The sequence below is a fragment of the Drosophila willistoni genome (genome assembly GCF_018902025.1).
Source record: "Drosophila willistoni isolate 14030-0811.24 chromosome 2R unlocalized genomic scaffold, UCI_dwil_1.1 Seg167, whole genome shotgun sequence".
NCBI lineage: Eukaryota > Metazoa > Arthropoda > Insecta > Diptera > Drosophilidae > Drosophila > Drosophila willistoni.
Window position 1 is genome coordinate 2,446,560 of NW_025814050.1, and position 23,593 is coordinate 2,470,152.

At 33.2% G+C, this 23,593-nt stretch overlaps 1 protein-coding gene across 3 annotated transcripts in view; it reads right to left on the reverse strand.

Moving 5' to 3' along the window:
* The window catches only part of LOC6644286 (nesprin-1), a 106,377-nt gene extending 92,087 nt beyond the window's left edge, over positions 1-14,290 (reverse strand). For 2 of the 3 annotated variants that reach the window (XM_023176800.2, XM_047010914.1), the window contains exon 1: positions 12,266-14,261. In XM_023176800.2, the coding sequence (XP_023032568.1) occupies positions 12,266-14,246 (1,981 nt within the window). In that variant the 5' untranslated portion in view covers positions 14,247-14,261. Of the gene's footprint in view, positions 1-12,265 lie in introns of all 3 variants that reach the window. The other variant, XM_023176801.2, reaches the window with a different exon arrangement.
* Between the last annotated feature and the right edge of the window lie 9,303 nt (positions 14,291-23,593).

Here is a 23,593-nt window from a genome sequence, read left to right on the forward strand (position 1 = left end):
AATAACAAATTTATACAAAATGCTAAATGGAAAATTCCGTATGACACAATAAGATAGACGACTTTGAAATACCCTAAAGAAACGAATATGCATTACTCTGTCACTAGCATAGATATTAACAGTTTCACTCTAAGAAATATATTTTCGTGTCGTATACGAAATAAATTAATCAAATTAATTAAATTCTCGAACATGTTCTTCTCATTTCTATATTTTTGTTAAGTTTAGTATACCCTTTAACTCATTATTTACAGTGTATGAAAATATTACATAAAATAAATAATCTTCCAACAATATGTCAAAAAATGTTTAAAATAATTACCAAGATTATTTACACAACAATCAAAGACGCAGCAAAATGTGTAAAATTTAATTATACAACAAATTATTTGTTGCTAAAATTTAGTTTTCATTCATTTAAAAAAACTAAACGAGTGACGTAATTTTTAATTCTTCTTTTTGTATTTATTTTTTTTTGTGTTGCTTTCTTTGAGAATGTTGACAAAAGATTATATTTAAATAGAAATTAGTTCAAGGTTGCGCAATTTGCAAAAGTCTGAAAGTCATAAAATAAAATTATACAAAAATTTCTTTTCTTTTCATTCTGTTTTGACATCTCTCAAAAGTCTATGCGAAAAATCACCGAAAATTTCGCAATTAACCGAAAATGAACTTGGTACAAGGTAAAATGTCAATTTATACAATGTTCTTGGCTGACAATTTAAAAGTTCTCTTAATGGCTTGTAAGAATTTTTATTGACCAAAGACCCTCTAATAAACATAAATAGTTTTTAATGTTTCTTCTAGGTTAATAAATGGGGGAAGAGTTTGGGAAGATTATAAAATGTTTGCCAGCTAAATGTTTTGAAATTATTATAGAAATTAATTTTTATTCAAGCACATTTTTATTTTATTTGCATTAGACTTTCAGTAGGTATATGGAAATTCGACTAGTTATAGAAAAGAAATGTTGATGATAGAACCAGGTGATTCCTGAAATGACTATACGGACGACCTGCTCACCTTTTTGTACTGAATCTAAAATCATTTTTTTCAAAAAAGACCTTGATAACGTTTCCTTGCAGTAAAGGAATTCATTTATTTAACTACCTCATTTTTTCTAGATTCTTAGTCAGATTTATGATTGAGAAACAATACAGACTAGGTATGATATACCAATTTTTATAAGCAAAATTCTACTATTAGATTCAATGTTTTTGGCTTATAAATAAATGTACAAAAATCGATCTATTATTACATATATTTATATAGTTTTGATTTATCAAACCAAAAACGATTGCAAAATAATCCCAAAACATTTCTAGTAATCGATTTTTAGTCAAATTCTTTGGTTCCTGCAAATATTTGTCACCTAACTTGGTTTAAGTCAAATTGTGCGAAATGTTTGCTCGTTAGCAAAAATGCATTATGAGGCAAAAGAACCTATTAATTTATGTTTTTTTTATTTTCAGAACAATCTCTTAAATGAACATACACACATTGTCTGTCTTCAAGAGATTGGTGATGATTATGTATATCTTATTTTGCTGGCGAATATTTCAAATAATTCATGTGGCAAAATTAGCAATACGTTTTGTATAATGTTTGATATTCTTTTACATATTTGTAAATTTGTTTTGATTTGGGTATTTTGGGGCTGACCAACTAAAATAACTAACAAAATGATCGAAATATGCATTTTTTTGTGGATAATTCTTATTTTACTACTTAAAAGTATTACGAATTTTTTAGAACTACGATTTTTGCAGAACTTGTATCTTTTTATTTATCAAGATCTTTAGGCTTAGAAGTATAAAGTCGTCGCAAAGTCGCTTCATATAATACTTTAATTTCTATTTCTAAGCGAATTTTCTGTAGTTCCCAAAATCGTGAAAAGTGAATATTTCTTTTTTTCAACATACGAAAGCTATTGCCAAGTTTTTTACTGTTTATTTTCTTCTTTCTTACAGTTATGACACCTAACAAAAAATTTTATTTTATTTATTTAGCTTTTATTAGTTTTTGTTTTGTTTGTCAAGCCCAAATAATAAAGTTGTTTTGGCCAAAACTCTAGCCTCTGTTTTTATTTAATATAGAAACTAGAATTTAAAGAATCAAAATCATTGACGCCTCTGGCATAAATTAAACAATACAAAACGTCGACTGCCGAATTTAGTACGAACTGGTTGGAAAAGTAAACTTTGCCAAAAATCCATTTATATGGCGCTGCGACGCTATTGATTGTTGAATAGTTAACGTTTTTTCTATTTCGTTGTATTTTAGCCATAAATCATTTGTAATTTTAATTTGCGGTTACCATATTTAGTGAGTGAGTGAATGACTGAGTGTATGAGTGGGCCAACAATATTTTCTAATCAGCAAATATTTTTGCCAATTATTGGCAACGATAAGAATGAGAGAAATTTACTCAATCTACTATCACGAGAGTGATAAAACAAAAATGCCAATCAAAAAATAAGCAAAAAAGATTTAACAGTCAACCCACATGTAGTCCAGACGAAACATTAAAAAATTGCAATGAAAACTTTGAATAATAATAACCAAAACGTGCCCTAAACGCAAGAATTAAGTTACTTAAAGTAGAAGATTTTTTTACTTTCTATAAATAACACTGGTCAACAAAAGTCTAAGTCTAATTTTTTTTATCAAATTATTGAACCCATTTGATAGAATTTTTGATCACAAACCAATCTTATTCCCTTGAATTAGCATGATCTCGAATCATAAATGACTTCTTTATCGGGAAAAATGGTGCCCTAGGCACGACACCTCTTGATGCGTTGTTCTTAACCCCTTCTTTTAAACAGTTTGAAGTCCTATCTTTTTTAAAATTTAAGAATATGTATCTTTTTCAGAATTTATGAGAATTTATCGGCTTTAACAGTAATCGGATTGAATCTGTGTCTGGATCTGAGTCATGAAAGTTTGTCGGACTTTGTAGTATGCAACTATAATTTATAAATGCCAACAGTGAATCACCATGCTACCGATTAAGATCAATCACTATATATAGTATATAAGTAAATAGACCGACTAAGATCAGTCTCCATATACTTATATATGAGTTTCATCCCATTGCCGATTTAGAAATGTTTTTTTTTTCCAATAGAAATAAATATTAAACCAGTCATTAATCTCGACAGCTGTTTTCTTTAGTATACTTTCGTTAATCACCATGAACAGACTTACGTCAGAAAAGGGTTTACAAATAATGGATGTTTGCTTCTAAAATTCGCTGTGTGCTTGAAAAGGTCTTAGTGTATGTACATCCGTATAAAATCCAACTATTGGATGAATTTAAGGTATTGGATTATCGAACGCGGTGGTTCTGCCCAGTATGGGTACCCTAATATGGCCGAAGAGGTCAAAAAGTTTGACAAACAGGATGCAAACTTCGAAAGTAAGTTTGTACTTCTTAAAAACCTTTATTTTTCGGTTAAGTTTTAAGACTTAAGAAATATGAGAAATTCCTATAAAGATCCTTTAAAAAAAAGTGCATCGAATTAAATAGAAAAGTATTATATGCAAGTTAGAAAGTTACTTAAGCTTAATCCAAAAAATCTTTGCAAATAATATTACTTATAAAGAACGTACATTTTTTTCAATATATATATATTTTTTTTTTTATATATATAGATATAACCTTTTCGTAAGGCTATGTAAAATGCCTTTCATTATAATTCTATGAAAAACATTTAATTACCAACTTCTCTTCTTGTTAGTTGTGCCATTAAATTTTTGGCGGCTTGTTGCCGATTTTCTTTAGCAGTGCAAAAGAAAATCAGGAAAACAATTAAAAATAATTTTACTTCTAACTAAAGAAGAAAAATACATACACTTCACTTTAAATGGGTCAAAAGTGCTAAATATACAAAGCAGCAATTAAAGCGAAAAGCTAATTATAACTATTAACTTTTAAGCTCATAAATGTTAAAACTAAAAAGTAAAAGCTTACAGAAAATTACATACTTATATCTCACAGATCTAGACACAAACCTACAGCAGAACCTACAATTGGGTCACATGATAATGGTTCAAGTTGAATGACTTTGATAAATTTTCATTTCAGTTTCAATAAATAGATTTAAAAGCGACGCAAACATTTTGACAATGAAACACAAAATCAATGGAAAAGTTTAAAAAACGTAGCTCATTTTTATGCCCTATGAACAATTTATTCCAAATGTTTTGCTGTGAATTCGCAAATATAAAATGGATACTCTTTATCAGAGTTTGATGCCTGTTCACATTGATTAATGGAATCTATTGATGGAGATTATTTGAAGGGTATTCAAACTGCGGCATCCAGTTTTTTTTTGTATACTGGCTCAGTCAGTCAGTAAGTTAATGATGATAATTTTAATGATGCTGTCCGGACGAACAGACTGGCGGGACTGTTTGGTTATTATATTTATGTTTAAGCCTCTCTTTCTTTCTGCGTTACCACTTAATGAGCGTTTATAACCGAAAAATACAATAATATGCTTATAATTCTTTGGAAATGGAAAAATGTTAAACAATTTTTATGAATGAAATTGGTCTTTCGGTGTTTAATTTTTATATTGAGCGTGAAGAAATGAAAAAAAAAACGCTTCTTGTTCAAATAAAAGTGAAAAATAGTTTAACAATTGTAAAAGTTAGCAGTCAGTTAAATGATAATGAGAGCGCGCCTTTAACCCCCCTCTGCATTTGTTGTTCATCCTCTCGGTCTCCCCTCTGTCTGAGGGTCCGCTGTCTGAGTGTGTGTGTTGGCCTAGTTACACAACAAAAATAGAGAGGGGAAAACAAAATGTGTGCAGTAAAAATAGTTTATTTACTTTCATGCATATCTAATTGTTTGGGTTTCCCCCAAAGAAACAGAAATAAGGGAAACAACACAGAAATTGAAGCAAAAGGCAAAGAAAGAAATGTTCCTAAAGAACTGCGTCTATATGTATTTGAACATTTGCATAAACAACAACCAAGAAAGAGAGCAAACCATTGAAATCGAATATATTGTTCGGTTTGGTTTTTTGGGCAATGCACTCAGTGGAAATGAATGTACAATGTACATACAGATGCGAGTCTTCTTCACGATATTAAACATATGTTTTTGGGTGGCTAACCACAAAAACGGAAATACGTGGGCGATTTCCCTACACATACATACATATATAAGTAAGCTCAATGTTTATTTGCTTAAGTTCATTGTTTATTTGCTTAAACACGAACTGTGTAATAATGCTTTAAAACGATCGCCATTAAATACCTGTACAATGAACAGTGTACATTATTGTAAATTTAATTAAAAGATGAATGATTTTGTTATCTGGAAACTGTATTAAGTAATAGTCGAATATTTTTTGGAGTTCTTTAAAACGAAATGCATTAAACCTGAGGGTTCATACTTGGGTCTCTGGGCAGACTTTTTTGGACTTTGGCTATGAATTTACCATATTTCTATTAAAGCTATCGATTTGAGTTTTGTCTAACACTAAATTCTATTTATACTTTTGATTAAACCTGTTTAAAAACACCAAAAATGAAAGGATTTATAAAATTACGCCTTAGCTTGTTAAGTTCTGGTCTATTTTCGCCCCATTTATAAGGGTAAAAACAACTTTTAGCCACTTCTATGGAGACCTAGTATAAAATTTAAGTGTAGGAACACAATGTAAAACTGTACTCCAGAAAACGCAAAAACCCTTAAAACATCCATTGAATATGAATATATGTTCCTCAATAATGCATTCCAAACAGATTGGGTTGAAAGCACAATATTTGTTTTATCTATTAATGAATCATATTTTTTTTAAATGTATACATATATCCATGACATTTCATAAGAACAGACTAAATATCATATAGAATTTCTTATTTATTGGATATTCAACTTAAACAACATGTTATAACACTCGCAATTTCGAAACGAACTATTACCTTTGTACAACAAAAGAAAGTAAATGTAATTTACGTTCGAATTTACATCGAATAATATAATCTATTAGAATTATTTAAAATTACACTGCACTGTTGAGAATAGGATACTATATGGATATACAATAATATTTCCACCATCTCGTTCACTTCCCTACTTTTTCCGTAAGCAAATTTTCTCCTACTCCTTAGATGATTTTGTAAATAGATCAACGTATTTCAAAACAAATTGGAATGCTTAAAAATAATTATACTATTCCCATAAAAGTATATAGAAAACGTGTGGATCTCACAAAACTTAAGCTATGCAAAATAAAAACTTAAAAAAAGGTTTAGGCAAGAGAGAGCTAAGCTGAGCATAATAAATAATAAATTGATTTATTAAATTATTCAAGATTTTTTAAAATACAAGTATTGAATTTAGGTATTGTAATTTAATGTTGATTTTAAAAAAAAATAATGAGTAAATTAAGCAACATTGTACTAAAGTGTGACTCAATTTTTGAGCTATTCAGAAGTCCCTGTCAACACATTAAAAAAAATATTGAATACTCTCTTGAATAGTCTCTTAAGAATCAATATTGTTAAGTCAATAACAAAATAAGAACCAAAATTTTAAAAAGTGTTACCAAATAAACAGTGCTATAAAATGTAGTAAAATTCTATATATTTTCATTTTATATTTTCTCTTAAAAAACTTGAAAACTATTTTTCAACAAATGCCCACTTCGACTCCCTAGCCAAATGCACAAACGGTTTTAAAAAATTAAATCACTTCCATTAGAAGTTTAAACAACCGTTCTTCAAGACATTCCCAAATCGTTTGCTTTTAATAGTTTCCTTTATCGTTAGTCACATAAAGTGACAATTAGTCAAGTTTGCGTGCAATTTGGTTTTTTTTTTTTTGGTTCTTTCAATATTTTTTGGTTGATATGTCAACGTCAATGTCGGTTTCTGATGCTTGCGTGTTTAACAACAACCTTTTCTGCACTTTAATAAATTTCCTAAGCAAAGAACGAAAGCAAAAAACAAAAAAAAAGAACAAAACTATGCCAACAAAGTGGCTCAGTGATTGAGTGTTATGGCTAAGACATGAAGGCCTTTCTTTATAAATTTATGATAAACTATTGAAACGCCATGTCAGGGCAAAACGTTGACTTAATTGATTTCTTACATACTATATGCGGCGTAAACTATATGTAAGTCGTTTAGTATACTTATTGATTCGTTAAAGTCAGAGCTTAGCCACTTTCCAAACTATTAAAAACTAATGACTTTTTAATTGGCTTTTTTGTAACTAATATTGGGATACGGTTAATTTTCAGTAAAGAAAATCATTGACAGACCACAATTCAAAGCCAAAAACGAAAACGAGAACATTTCGTCATTTGAATATTATGATCATGATAAATTGACAGACTGACGGTCAAACTGATGTGAGAGACAAATTCAATGCAAAAACACAAAAACCTTATCTCGTTAGATCATAACAAACCCATAGAACAATCAGCAGCCGTACAACTGTTTTATCTGTCTTTATATGAGATCATCCATTGAATTATTTATTTTCGCTTGTTTTGTGTGATTATCTTTCACGTTGTTGTTGTTTCTGTCAGTGTCAATAAATGTGTAGTATTTAGTATGCGAAATCATTTTTAATCGTTGTCTAAAATGTGGTTAAGAGACATTTGCCGCCTCCATTATGTATGCTCATGTGAGCATAAGAGGGTGTTATTGAAATTTTCGAAACACTATTCGATTTCCAGGTAAATTAAGAAGTCACATCAAGTTCATTAGTTTCTTGTTTACATCTACTTAACCCATTTAAGAATAAAGTACACGGTTATATGGAGAGTCTGCTACTTCAAACGTCACCCACATTAAAGAATTCTCAAATCCGGCAGCTGTTGAACAGATGTGGCACATCCAAATCTTCAAAATATCTTTTATGCAAAAAGAGAAACCAAACTTTTAGAGATGAAAGCGTGAGGCAAATGCAAAAATATCAAACAAATTACTATAATTTAATGTATTTCATTTTATAAGTCTAACTAAAACCAATTCAAATTATAGATAGATAATCATAGACTAGTTTAATGCCATGAGTAAGAATCAATTCTTGTGTGGAGAAAGGAATTTTAAAATACTTAGTTCAGCTTTCATTATATGAGTTTGATAAGCCCCTCCCTTGTAATCTATCCTGACAACGAATCATTTCATCTAAATTTGTTCAACATATTTGAGCATTTAACTAAAGCAAAGACACTTTGAATGATTAACCAATATTAATATCTATAGTCACATTGACCACGTTTCGCCTTTCAAACACTAAACATATGTATGTACATACATAAAAGTCATCAATTGGCCATAACGAATGTTAACGATTTCTAAATGATAACCGTTGAAAATAATTGCTTTTTGCCATGCAGATGAATGGTTTTGATTGCATAACGGTTGCATTCACTCAAGAAATTCAAAAGAATAACAACAAAATTTTCTAAAAAACAAAACTTGCAAATCATTTAGTTTTATGATCTCTAATATGTATATATCTCTATATATGCTGCTTCCACTCAACTTGGCCCCGTGGGCACAATCTTCTTTTGAAGTCTTTTTATGGTAGCTTTGCGGTTTTTGTATTTTTGTCGATAGAAATTTGTTTAAGTACATTTTGTTGGTATTTTTTTTTTTCGTTTGGGTGCTCAATCAATTATTTACTTTGCGCTATCGCTATCTTTGGGGTTTTAGTGAATGATATTAATAACAAAAATAAACAAAAATAGGTACATGTATTTACTTATTTTATGACCATTACGTAAGAGCCTACACTTGACTCTATATATATGTTTTCACATTTTCATACATATCTCTAGCGACAAACAATGTATTTTTCAAGTAGCTGTGTGATATATATCATTTCTGACATTTCACCACCAAAGGGGGCGGCAGGGGATTGGAACCTGTTGAAGGCAGTGAAGCATTAAGCCAAGAGACTCTTCAACAGCAAATTTATGCATTATTTTGCCTATTTGTATATCAACTTATTATCGCCGCAGGTGACAACAATAATAAGCATTAAGATCGCCCATGAGACACACCTCAATGCGTTTCGCCACACACACGAGTGGAAATCAAAAAAAAAAAAAAAAATTGAATTTTTAACGAAATTTAAACAGTTGAGAAAACACTAACTGTCTCTCTCCCCCTTTTGCATAAATTGGCAAACAAAAAGACTTTATTAATAGACTTGTATTGAATGTCATGAAGCATGTCAAGTGCACCAAAAAACTATTGCCAACATAAATACACTTGAAGAAACCTAACTCGTTTAGTTTACAACACAAAATAACGACGCAGAAGAACCTGAAGAAGGGGAAGAGTTTAGTAACACAGCTTGCTAATTGAAACTCCACCATCAACACCATCGTCATCATTGAAGTTAGTTGCAGTAACAAGATTTCATTTAACGCTTCACCAAAAGGCACACGTCTCTCGCTAAATGCCTGTAAAGTAATCGCAGACACTCTACGTCTTTTGTTTTAACGACTAAGAACTGAAAAGTTTTATGTGCCTTTGAAGACTTCCAGGAAATCGTAAAGTTACTTTCAAGGAGATCGTTTGGCTAACTTCACACCAACTACAGTAATTATTATATTTATATCCCACTTTTAAATATACGAAAAACACATTGGCCAACAAACTTCATGGAATGGATCAATATTTCAATTTAAAAACCTCAATTGCGCAAATAAATAAATCTTTAAATCTTCATTTTGTTCGACTCTACATTTGAATTCTGTCCCTATTTTCTAGTTCTAGCAATTGGTTACATTCGGTAACTACTCAAAGTCTGAATATTCAATTCACTGTTCATTAGGCTCGTTGCTAATTTCAATTTTAAGATGCCACTCAAAGTATCAAAGAGATCATCTTGATCTCTATATATTTACGATAAAACCGCGAAAGCTTTTTACTTAACAATAAAAAAGGATAATTTGTTGAATCATGCCAGTAAAAGTTAAGCCGAATAGGACCTTATAAAATTTGTGAATATATCTTAATCCAAAAAGAATAATTTAAAAAAATGTGTACCCAATTGGATACATGGACCAGTGGAGAAATCTATTTTCAAGTCTTCAAGTCTAAGTTTTCGTCAAAAAATTATTAACATAGGATCTGTTTACGTGAGTGGCCAAAACCCTACAAAAGGTAGGAATTCTAGCTGAACTTTAGCAAATTCTTTAACCTCCTTTCTTTTTTGGGTCCACATTGTTTTAGCTTAAAAAAAACTTTGGATTACATGTAAGCTTCTTTTACATTTTTTTAATAATTGTCCATCCAAAGTCATAAAATGACAACATTTTCCATAGGTTAATTCTTTTTCAATTGTAATTTATAAAATTTAATTTTAAAATGGGTTAAAATTGGCACAATTAGATCACATTATAAAAAAAAACCCTTGAAATTTTAATAAAATTGATTTCAACTTTAAAGTAGTAGCTAAGTAGGCTATAAATTTGTGTTATTGTAAATTAGTATTTTTTTGAGTGTAGTCAGTCAGACAGCTAGACACTTAATTGGTTGTTGTGTCTAACATAATAACTGAGCCTACGAGGAGGTCACATAATAAATAGTCATATTGGAGGGTGGGGCGGAAGGAAAGGCAAATCCTGTCAAGCTTTTGCTTCATTTCATTTTGGCTGCCAATAAATTTGTTGTTCAAAAAAGAGGTAACAAAACAAAAAAAAAACAACGACCCAGCGCTGCTTGCCAACCCAAAACGCACTGGCCCACTGTTTCTATCTCGCTCTATCACTCTTAATGGGTATATAAATAATATAGCATAAAAGTTGAGGGCACAGGGGCGACGAGCCCAACGACTAACCGACCGACCGACTTATATATGTACTTATATCTAGACAGCAACCGCAAAACGGGCTTGTGCTAAACAAGTTAAAGTTGAAGGCGCAGCAGCAACAACAATAAATGATGTCATTTCGGCTGGTTTTTTATTTTTTTTTCTTTTTTTGTCAAGTATCGATTGTAGTTGTATGTTATTTTTTTTGTCATAATTAATTTAGTAAATAAATTTCTGCCGCTGCTATTGACTGACCAACTACTGTCATTTGACCTTGACATTCTATAGGCCAGCTGGAAAGTAGACAATAGAAATTGCCCATACATATATAAAATTCCGACTAGCTGAAGATTTACAGATAACACGGAAGAGATCTATGTAAAACCTACAACACGATCTGCTTAAAAGTCTATTTAAACATTTAGCTATTGCTAAATATAGTATCTAGCTTTTAAACATAAATATTTGTAGAGCAAATAAAATTTGTATGTACCTACAAAATTTAATTGATAGTCAATAATAATAAATTAGTATTATCAGAAAGCAATTCCAAAGCTTGATTCTATCGTTGGAACTATAATTGGCTCATATATTACTTTTCATTTAAGCAATACAGGAACACAGTCTTTTAACCCTTTTCTTCTTGAATATGCTCCCAAAAGTATGCAATAGGCTGGAAAAGTATCAATTATTTTAAACAAATTTATAACGTGCGCCCTATAACCTTGTGTACAGCCAAAGTTTGCTTTGAGAAAACCTATTTTTATGTTTCTATAATCGAATTCTTAAAGTGCTTATTGGATACTTTTGGGAGCAAATTTCTGTGAGTTAGATAAAGATTTTTGTAATCTGACTATTTCAAATCACAGAGGGGCATGTTGAATGAAATTCTAGGCAAGTATTGGAGAAGCTCGGGTTAATTGGCAGCTCAATTCATAATCGATTTAATAGACTTTACTGGCCCAATCGATGCATCCAAACCAATTTTTAACTTGCTTTAAATGTTCCCCCTCACTCCTGCCTTTCTTCGTTTTTTCCCCTAAAAATCAAAGAATTCTAATTAAATATTAATGACTGCAAATTACAACGTGAGGGGTTTTTTTTTTACAAAAGTTCTTAGCTAGAGAACAGTTTTTCCATGACTCAACCAAAAAGTGTCTGGCCAAGAGTTGTAAATTATATGAATATTTTTGCTTCACTGCCATTTTTGACCAATATCTATGGCTATGTTTCTTTATTTTTATTTGCAAATAACTTTTGGAATCGAACTAAACCCTAAGTCAGATGATTAGTAATCAATAGTAATTGCACTTGAAATTACAATTGAATCTTTGCCTAATCCATTATTGATTTAATTAATTTCACTTGTATATTAAGTAAGTTTTGTATATTATCAACGAGTTTTGCTAGAATATTCCCCTTTTTGTCAATAATTATTGTTTCACTTTTTGTTGTTTAGACATTTACCTCGTTTCTCCTTGATATGGCTATCATATTGGGAATTACTGCGTGCAAAATTGATTGACGCCATGGTGGATTGGAATTCCTGATATTCGTTTTCGTTGCTGCTGCGGCTACTTTGCTGTACTTGAGTCTGATAATCCTGACGCAGACTCTTGCTGAAAGTGCCAACGCCGCTGAGGGCGTGTGCCGTGTGCGGAGTAAGAGGAGTGTGCGGAGTAGTGGGCGTTATTGATGCAGACGAAGGCGTGGCAGAGCGAGACGGTGAGGGTACAATCACTAGACTGCTGGCTAAAACACCTTCCGTATCGGAATCGTTATCAATTAAATCGGCATTATCAACGGGGGACTCAACTTGACCGACACGGATTTGCGAGGAGGTAAACGATATATTGCCGGCTGGAGACACCGAACCGGCAATTGATTTACGCGACGTTGACGTGGACGAGGACGAAGATGTGGTGTGAGTCGTTTTGATCGTTTTGTGGCTTACAATTTTCCGGGATTCTTCCGTTGAAGAACCGCGCAATTGGCACGTTGCTGGTGAACTGGCAATTGTTGTTTGCGGTTGCTCCTTCGTGCCAATTGGTGTGGATGTCTGAGTTAGCATTGTCTTCGTTACCAATTCCCGGGGACGTTCTCGCTGTTGTTGGTGTTGGTGTTGCAGTTGCTGTTGTTGTGGCGTCTCGTTGCCACCACCAACTAGAGTTGCTGGCAATGTTGTTTGCTGGTACAAACGCCGGCGAGGGTTGTTGCTACTGCCCACGGTAATGTCAATGTTGCCGGTTGCCATGACTTCGTCTTGGCCACCAAATTGTCTAATGCGTGACCGCACCGAGCTATCAGTCTCGTCGTGCAGTTCTTCCTTAAAGGAAGTGGTCGAATGTTGTTGGTGGTGCTCCTCCAGTAGTTCGTGTTCATCTTCCAGTTTAATCAGTATGCGTCTACCACCGGCTGTCATGTCAACACTTTTTGGTGGAGTGACACTAGATCTCTCACTGGAGTAACTGGAACGCGACCAAGAGGGCGAATCTCGTGGTGATACATAACCCTCGCCGTGACGATAAATTTTCTCATCGGCATAGCCTCCATCACTGGTCATGGATGATGTGATTATGGTACGTACTCCGTCAGCAGCGGGAACTTCTCGCACTGTTCGTCGTTCACCATCCAAAAACTGTTCCAATTCCATTTGACGGGACAGATCCTTCTTGACCGTTTTACGGCGAGTGGTACGTAGGGTAACGTTAAATGGCGACAACTGTTCCTCCACATTGCCGGAATCGGCTCCGGGACTCATGCGGCTCGTCGTTTTCAAGGTCACATTGAAGGGACTAGAGATATGTTCACTGGTCACTTCTACGCGACGCGGCGACGGTGTGGCATGACGCAAGTGGACCTGCTGGAAGGCTAATTTGGCTGCCTCTGCTTCCGCCAAGCCACGCTGTCGCTCCTCCCTCAAACGACGTTCAATCTCATGGACATCAATATCAAAGGGATTCTCCGCATCATAGTCGTCATCATAACGGGCATCCTGCCGAAGTTCATCAGCTGTTTGCTCAGCCGCTCGCTTCTGTCCGGCAGCCCCACCATCCGACCATACCTTCTCATATTGGGCAACCTTTTGACGCAAACGTTGCTGCGGTGAATCCAGCACCACTTGTTCTACATTGGTTGTACTGCTGGAGGTGGTGCTTAGAGATGTCGTTATGGTTTTCATATAAGTACGCGTCACCGTCGATGTCTCCAGCTGTTTGGCCTCTCCCTCTTGCTCCTGCTTCTGCTCCTGATGTTCCTCAACATTTTCTTCACTTTGCGTTTTTCGCTCATGCGCACGTCGACGACGAACAGCTGGTATTGGAGGTGGACTACTCACACCTCCTACTGCCTCCTCTGCTACTCCTCCTCCTCCGGCAACGCGGCCGCCGCCGGCATCATCTATGGTTGGATCCTTATGTTTGCCTGGATCATCTGTGCTATCAGCCATGATAGCATTGAATTTCTTATTTGATTCGTTTTAGAACAAAATGTCATTTGGTTTGAGTTTCTTGTTTCGTCGTTCCTTTCTTCCTTTTTCACTTTTATGGGCCAAGCCTTCAGGACGAAAAATTGATTTTTCTCACGCAAATACACCAACAAAAAATTAATTTACCAAAAATTTTTGTTTCACTTCTCAACCAACCCTTAGATGGCCTTCAATATTTAGCTTTAAGCTCACACAAAACACTGTTTCTTTTATCACATTCGAATCGAATTAATTCAAGATTCCACTTTAGCTCCAGTCACAGTAGTTTTTGCCTTTGTCGTCGGTCAGGCAAAAAAAACAAAACGAATTCATATTATAAGTAGCCGCCGCTGCGATTCTTTCTACGCAGTTTCATTCCAATCCGTTGTGGTAGAAAGCCGGTTCGATACTGAATCGCGTTTGTATAGTAATCATAGTAAAACTACACAATTTCGAGAGTCTGTGTCTGTGCTGGCATGCGAGAAACGGAGAGAGTGATTGAGAGCAGCTTTTGTTCGGAGAGAGAGAGAATAAAATAAGCTTTGCAAGAGCGAAACAAGGAGAGCCAGCCACGAGGGAGAAAAAGAAGGTTATCTACGCACATTTTTGATGAATGTTGTTGCTCCACACATACACACACTCACACTCGCACTGTATATATGGGGGCTCTCCATCCACACCTTTGAACTGTAGTGTCGGCACGTTGGAAACCAGAGACGCAGTAACCGGCTTTTACGGAAGGGTTTTTCTACATGTATTAGATGATTCCAAAAGACCTTCGTCGGAGCGTTTAAATAACACGAGGAAATAAAAAGCCCGCCAATATTATTTTAAGTGCTGCTGTAAAATCTAACCAACCTGAGTAAAATTAATATTTTTACAAAGATCAAAAAACCGCAGAAACAAATACGTGTGAGAATAAATATGAACTTCCTTTGGCAACATCAGTTTTATCAATGCCTGCAAATGACACGAAGGAAAGAACTTCGACATTCAGTTTTGTGTGAGGAACTCTTAAGATTTTCAATTACCTTAAGTGACCCCTCTTATTTTACGACTGTTCAATGTTTAAAAGCTCACTTTTTAGTAATGAGGGTGGTAAAGTTTTTTGAATGAGATAAACAAAACTACCGCAAACTCTCATTCATACGCAGTTTACTCATCTTTTAAAACTCTCTTGCTCTCTCTGTGCCTCTTGTTTCTTTTACACTTTCATTCTGCATGAATGGGTGGAATTTATGTAAAGATTTCTATATTCTTTCTTCCTATTGTAATTCTGCCCTTTTGACCATGTCTTGCACGTTGCTTTACCTATTACACCCCTTTTAAGAATGTATGTTTCAGTGTGTTTACCTATGACATCATAAGCGTGAGAAAATACCTTCAATTGGGGTGGTTGTAAACCGCTTGAAATCGGTTAGTTTTACTGTTCCAATGCTTACATCGATGGATGGTCATGTATGTAGGTCAGTGCAATGGGTAAAAGCTCAGCTTACATAGTCAACAATTATTTGAAAATCATTCATGAAAGCGAAACGTAGGTTCCAAATGAAGTTTATTTTTTCTGTAAGCTTACATAATCACTAGAAAACTAGTTTGGATACCCTACATACCTATGGGGTACTTCTAAATATCTTCAAGTCAAGTGTGTTAAAGGAAAATTGTATAGTGAGATTCCCCCTGGGCACGATATTTTCTGAATAAGAATGTCCATGAAATAATAATGATTAAAGTAATTGTAACATGTCACTTTGTATAATTTTTAGCAAGTTCTTGAAACTTGTGCTATCTATTCTGTGTAAGTTCTGATTTGGTATGAAATTCAGTCGTTGAGAATTGGGTAAGGTCTAGTTTTGGATACCATACAAACTACGTTTTACTTTCATTCTCCAATTTTAACGATGTCGGTAGCGTTTGGGCAAAGCCAATTTATAATAATGACTATAACTTGCGTTATATTTATCCGATATCATTCACAGAAAAAACTCATTAGTTAATTTCATAAAGATACTCCAACACCTTCAACGAGTTTTCGTAAAGCACTAAATAAAATCGACTATGGGTTCGGAAATCTTTCCTTTTCTGCGTTACAAACAACTGACCAGTTTAATAACACCCTCTACAAGAGTGTAATAATGGCAAAGGTCAAAATTGATCATATAATTCAATCAAATATATATTTATGTATATGAAAGAAAGAACTCCACTTGATATAGGGTATTTTGAAATCGGTGATCTCAAACTTATCAAAAAGAGACAAATTTTCGTTGAGCTATTTCTGAGCTAGACATAATGACGTCATGCTAGGGTGATTTCGTTTTGTTTGTTTTATAAGAAGTTGACCTTAAAATCTAGAGTTGCAAAGCATTCTGTTTTATTCTAATTCTAATGTGCATAGAGGTCAGGCAAATAAAAATATGAAAGTTACAAAATCCGGTTTGATATCACCAACAATTAGCTGAAACAAATTGGCTGCATCTGTATAGACAACTAATAAAGATGACAGCCCAAAACTGTTGTCACTCACATTAACAGCAGATCCACTTAGGCTTTCAAAAAGTGATTTATGTATATTATAAATTTATAAACAAACAAATGAATATCGTATGTATGTGTGTCCGCCCACTTTCAAACACTTTCAAACCTCTCTATGCCCCATGTAAAATATCCATCAAAATGAACACTAAAATATCTAAAAACAAAAGCTAGATGCTTTAATCACAAAATAAACAGCAGCTGGCCCCACTCATACACTTGAAAATCTTCATATGTTTAAATTTTATAGCATAATTATGGTTTTGTTTTTCTCCACCTATTCGCCTCTTCTTTTTGTTTTGCTTTACGAGCTGGCTAAATGGGTAACCACTGTAAAGGATTGTAAAATGGTTAAGTGGTGGCAAAAACCACTTGAACCACTAAAAAGAGCAGGCCTCCAAGTATGATGAGTAAGTACACATATCGGGAAATAAGTTGAATGCGTAGAATATAATTATATTTCTCTAAATCTTTTTTAAACTTCAACAATTTCTGTATACATTATGTGTAAGTGTGGCGGATCTTTTTCGAGGGCTTAAATTTGTATTATCATCAGAAAAATTAGTAGTCAATAAAATAAAATAATTAGAGACTTAAGAACTGATTTTGAATCGCAAAATTTTTGACTTCGTGGATCGGCCACTGGAGTACATATAATATTCATTACATAACCAAGATAAAATGCATGTTAATTGGAGGCAAACTCAACTGAACTGAGTAAATATTTACTCAATATATTTTGTTTGCAGAGATACCCAAGACAATAAGTTCGACGCGGAGAAACGTTTGCCTCCAAATCAAAATCTAATCAAAATTTCGAGTGATCATTTAAAAAAGATAATGTCTAGAGGTTTTGGTTTTTGGTTTTGAACAAAATCAAAAATGATAGTTTAGCAAAGTTGAAGTGTTCTGTTCATACATGATTAACACACTTGACTCTCGTTAACCTGCGATATTTCGAACCTTTCATTAATTCAAAGCTATCAGTTATCCCTTACAAAAACCCTTTATATTTCGTATTTTGTCTATATATTTTTATGTATTCGGTAACTCGAACTAAGTTATATGGTCAATCAGTAGTCAATTCAAATTTGATTAAGACAATTATGAAGAACATCAGCGGAGTGAGTTTTTATACCCTTGCAAAAAGGGTATATTAATTTTGGTCAAAAGTGTGCAACGCATAGAAGGAAGCATCTCTGACCATATAAAGTATATATATTCTTGATCAGCACGACGAGACGAGTTCAAATCGCCATGTCCGTCCGTCCGTCTGTCCGTCCGTCTGGATCAACGCAAACTCCTCCTAGACCGTAAGAGCTACAGAGCTGAAATTTTGCATGTAGGCTTGTATATACTGCAGGCGTTGTATATCTCGGATTCAGCCGGATCGGATCACTATATCATATAGCTCCCATACAAATGGCAAAGTCACGAACAGTGACTTTTCTTAATAACTTCGTTATTTTCTGAGCTATGATCATGAAATTTAATATTGTTGAGTTAATTACACATATAAACGACTATGCCAAATTTGATCAAGATCGGGTGACTATATCATATAGCTCCCATAGGAACGATCTTTCGAAAACAGTGACTTTTGTCAATAACTTCGTTAGTTTTGACGCGATTGCTTTCAAACTAAACGTTTGTTAGTTTAATATATCTGTTAATGACTGTGCTAAATTTGATAAAGATCGGGTAGCTATATCATGTAGCTCCCATAGGAACGATCGGTGGAAAACAGTGACTTTGATCAATATCTTCGTTATTTCCTATGCTAAGATTGTAGGCCGTTCTTTCGGACACATTAGCCCTTTTAGCTTAAACGTTTTTCCACTTTGATGGCTATAAAGGTAAGGAAAGAGTTACCAAAAAATTGCAAGGGTATACAAACTTTGACGCGGTCGAAGTTAGCCCCGGCCCTCTGGTTCTGACTATTTTTAAGAGGATGAAGTTGTTACTGTCTGAGCATCACTAAGCGTTGGCGAAATTTTATCTGCGACGATGAAGATGTAGACGACATATTAGAACCTTTGGAAGATGTGTCACTTAACGATCTTAATTGATAACGTACAACGGCTTTGTCTACAATACGAAACAGATGAGACAGCATATAATTTTATCCCTAAAAAATTACTGAAAAGTCTGAGCAGCAATGTGCTTCGAAATTAACGAGACGATTTAAGTTCTAAATATCTCCATATTGTAAAATAGTTTCGACTGTAAAAAGTGTTTAAATGTGCTGAGAAGAATTACATCAAGCTGTAAGTAAGTTGGGGACGAAATTTTCAAACACGTTTTTCTCGAAAACTTTTATTTCTAACTGGTCAACTTGATATCTCGAAAAAGATTTGTCCGATTTTGTTTGAGTTCAGCTGAATTTTTTTATGCAATAAAGCAGGACCCAAAATACTTTACTTTAGATTTCTAATCAGTCTATCAGCCAGAATTGTGTTGACCAAAGAAGTGCCTTTTCTGCAGTAGAACCTTTCCCGCACTCTATTATGAAGAGGAGAGATAAGTTTTGTAAATGTAAAAAGGGGTATCCACTTATTTTCCCTTTGCGAAATGACGAAAGTATTTCCGGAACGCAAAGAATTTTTATAAAATAAATTTTCTTCGCATATTAAAACCGAAATGTGTGACAGCTTTTTCGCTTTTTGAAATAAGAATTGATAAATTTTGTACTGATAGTTTATTAGTTTGATAAATATGTTGCAGACTCAATGTAAAGTTAACCCACATCGTTTATGTGGCTATTGTAGCCCTGCAAAATGATATGATCAGTTGCAATTGCATTCCAAGATCCATAACTAATTATAGTTCATCTATATTTAGCTCGATTCTTCAGCACTCAATATAAGATCATTCGAATATATACAATACACATATGCATAGATATTCTTTTAACATAAACAAATATTTCCGTTTCATTTTTCGATTTGGTCTTTTTTTAAGCACTTTCAATATACATACATATATCCTCTTGTTTGCTAGGGGAAAATGATTTTTTTCCATTATTCTATTTATTTCACACCTAGCCATAAAGTTGCTCACATTAATGGCAATTTTTTTTTTCATCCTCTTGGTTCTTTGCAGTTTCTGCAAATATTGACTTTAGTGCTAAAAGCAGTTCCATATAAACAGACATCCATCTAAATTTCAAAGCCAAACACAAGTACTCTTATATACAAATACATATGTATGTATGTATATATATAAGTATATGGCACATACATCAATTAAAAACACTTCACGTAGTCAATTAAAGAAATATATAGCCAACAAAATAGTTTGCAATTCCTTTTAAAAACAAAGAAACCAACAACAAAATGTTTGCACAAAAATTAAGCTATGTAAACCAAATCAATTGTCTATAGACAGACTTATATATATATATATATATATATATATTCCTAATACATCTGTCCAAAAGATCTATAAGCAAAATGGCAATTAAAAATCATTTTGAACACTGTCAACATTTTGATTTGTTTGCATTTGCGGTATTCGCATTTGTCTAGAATCGAGAATCTTTAGATATCATCATCGTCATCAGCAGCCATGTCCATGCTCAATATCTACGTGCAAAAAATGTTAAAATTAGACAAATTTAAAAAAAAATTCGTTAGCTTATTTATAGCCTACATATATCTCATATGTTAGACATTTTCTCTAAGATGAGGAGGCGTGAAAAGTGATGAAATTCAAATTATTTCAAAAAGAAAATATTTTTTAGGTTAGCTACAAAGCAGAGAAAACTCAACAGAAATCCTTTACCAGAAAAAGTACTTTCTTTTTTTCACAAAACAACTATTAAACAATCATTCCGATATGCTTTATATTATCTGAAACAACCCAAAAACAAAGAATAAAATATATTACCAAATTTATAAGAGCTCAGATCTATTAAACTAATCCCATTAAGAATTTATTTATATACTTATTGTTGGTATATTGAACATTTATTTAGAAATAACTCATTCGATGACAAAATTTAATTTACTTTTTATTATTCTAATAAAAAAGACGTCTCAAAACTACAAATGTTTAGAAAAAAATGATAAACATTTTGCACATACTCTCAGTTTTAATTTCACTTAAATAAGCAATACATCAGAAGAATATATAAATGCTTACAGTCATCAAGAAAAGTATTGGCCCTTTGACTCATCCTCGATTAATGTCGTCATAACTTTTTTATACAATTGGTTGCCAAAAAAGTGTACATCAATATTGTACAAGAAAATTCAAAAAAGAAAAATTCATAGTAAAAAACTATGAACCCTTTATCAAACCTAAGCACTAAGCCTTCAATATATGAGGTCGTCTGACCTAAAAAAATCCACACCTTCTTCCACAATCTACTCAATCTCCGGTTTGAGCATCCATGGGATGATTCAAAGGCAATCAATATCGACCAAATCTAAAAGTAGCTGGATCACAAGGTCAGTAAAAATGCCAACGAAATAATAGTTACAAAATACTAAATATTATTGAATATTACAAAAATATATCTAACTGTATCCTGGATCCTCGATGTTCAGTTGCCTCAACAAATATTTTCATTTAAAGAAAGCACAAACATAAAAATTGAATCAATATGGCTTTTAAGATGGCTGAATAAAACGCAAACGCACTGATGGGCATGGTTTTATCGACTCAGCTTCTTATGCTGATCAAGAATATACAGTATACCTCGTTAAAACGAACCTTGTTATAACGACAAACTCAACAAAACGAATTTTTCTTAAGTCCCTTGTAAAAACTAATACTAATAATACATAAGTACCTATAACGATTAAATAGATGTAACGAACAATTTTCATCCCTTCAGATTCGTTATATCGAGGATTCACGGTTTTTACTTTATGGAGTCGGAAATTCTTTGTCTATGACTGTATATATATCAACTATTTCACAAATTGGCAAAAGAAAGAAGTATCTTTTGTGGACCACGTCATTACAAAACAAAGGCAAAAACTTCAAAATTTTCCTTACTTTCTACAGAAATTTGAATTTGGACAATGATTTTAAACTGTTGAATGTAATTACATCAGGACCAAATACTGGGGCATATCTAGAATACTCTACAAGAAACATTCAATTTTAAAACACTGCTTAATTTAAAAGCATACATAAATATTGTTCCCTAAAAAACTAAAAGCTTGTTTCCCTCGTTTTCAAAATAAATATAACAAAAATTAAGGAAAATCCCAGAAAAACCAGAAACAAATCGAAGAAGCAAAACTCTATTTTTAATCACCTTTCAGATGCTCTTTGTGACAAGACAAGTTCGAAATGGACCAACTTAAGATTTTTGGCTAAATATAAAAAGCAGGGCGAGAAAAGGTAAACCAAAAATAACATGGCCCAACTATCCCATTTCTTGGCTAGAACAAAAAAATGTAAGACCAAAAATAAACGCAATACGCAAAAGTGAATCAAGGAATTAAAGGGAGGGGGAATTTAACAAGATCCAAACACAATGAAGCAATCGACAAAAACAAGGCAAATGCAATTTATAAATAAAACAAAATGAAGCCATTTCCACTGTGACATCAGCTTTTTCTACCTACGAGCATGAAAAGGCATTTTCTATTAGATAGACGTATACTAAGTATATACAGAACTGTTTATTCAAATAGAAACAAATGATCTCATTGCACAGATACCTTGACGATCAGATGACACCAAAGTTTAACTAATTAATTCAACAATTGACTTAAAAAAACCATAGGAAATTGTTTGCCTTTAAAATGGATTTAAAACAATTGCGAGAAGATAAATATGATCAGTGATCAGAGTTAGATTATAACTCAATGGTTTTTAGTTGACTATTATGATCATTGATCCTTGGTGATCAGAGTTAAAGTGATCGCTGTTTAAACACAATTTAGTTAGTGCCATTAGCGATTAATCAAGTGTATCTGGGTAATACCTTTTTTATTGCTATTTCACTTAATATTCATCAATACAAAATTGGCATTGGTTGGTCTCGTTGTTTTTGGCAATTGCAATTGCTGCCAAGAAAGAGAAAATATATTCAGTTTCCATTTTAACCATACCACGCAAAAACAAAACATTATGTCATTCTCTGGGCATAGGATTCATTATAAAAATAGTGAATAGGGATTCCCGGAGAGAAGGAAAATAACCCAATCTTCATTCGTTGAATTCAAAATATGAACTGATTTTATTTACTAAAGTACGGAGTTTATATAGGAAATCTTAGGCTCTAGTAGGTAACAATTGTTCTTAAGTAGATCTTATTCTAGTACGACTCACCCCACGCATTCGGGGGTTGAAAAATTATTTTTGGGCACGGCGTCGGCCACTTGACATCCTGCCGTTGTGATCGTTTGGGTTAGTTTACAATTACAAGTGTTTGTTCCCACAACATGTGTGGCTGATTGTATTTCTAGTCATATGCTAGGTTAGTTGTTTTGTGACAAAGTACAGTTGTATTATATTTTCTTTAGTGCATCTGATTTGGTGAAGCCGCTTCAGATGAACCCGATGTTTATTCTTAAACAAATAGTCAGCAAACAAAAACAACAAACAGAAGAAGAAGAAACAAAAAATGATAGGAAAAAGTTGAAAGAAAGAGACCACATAGAAAAATCAAGGCATAGTTCTACTTTCAGAAGGTGATGCAAGATCATGATGCTGATGATAGACATGGGCGCGATTGTCGTCTGGGTCAAGTTCAGATGACATTTTACAAAATTCTAGATATATTCTCATTTGTATTTCTCGTAGAATCGAAGAAAGTTCAATGTTTTGCCAAG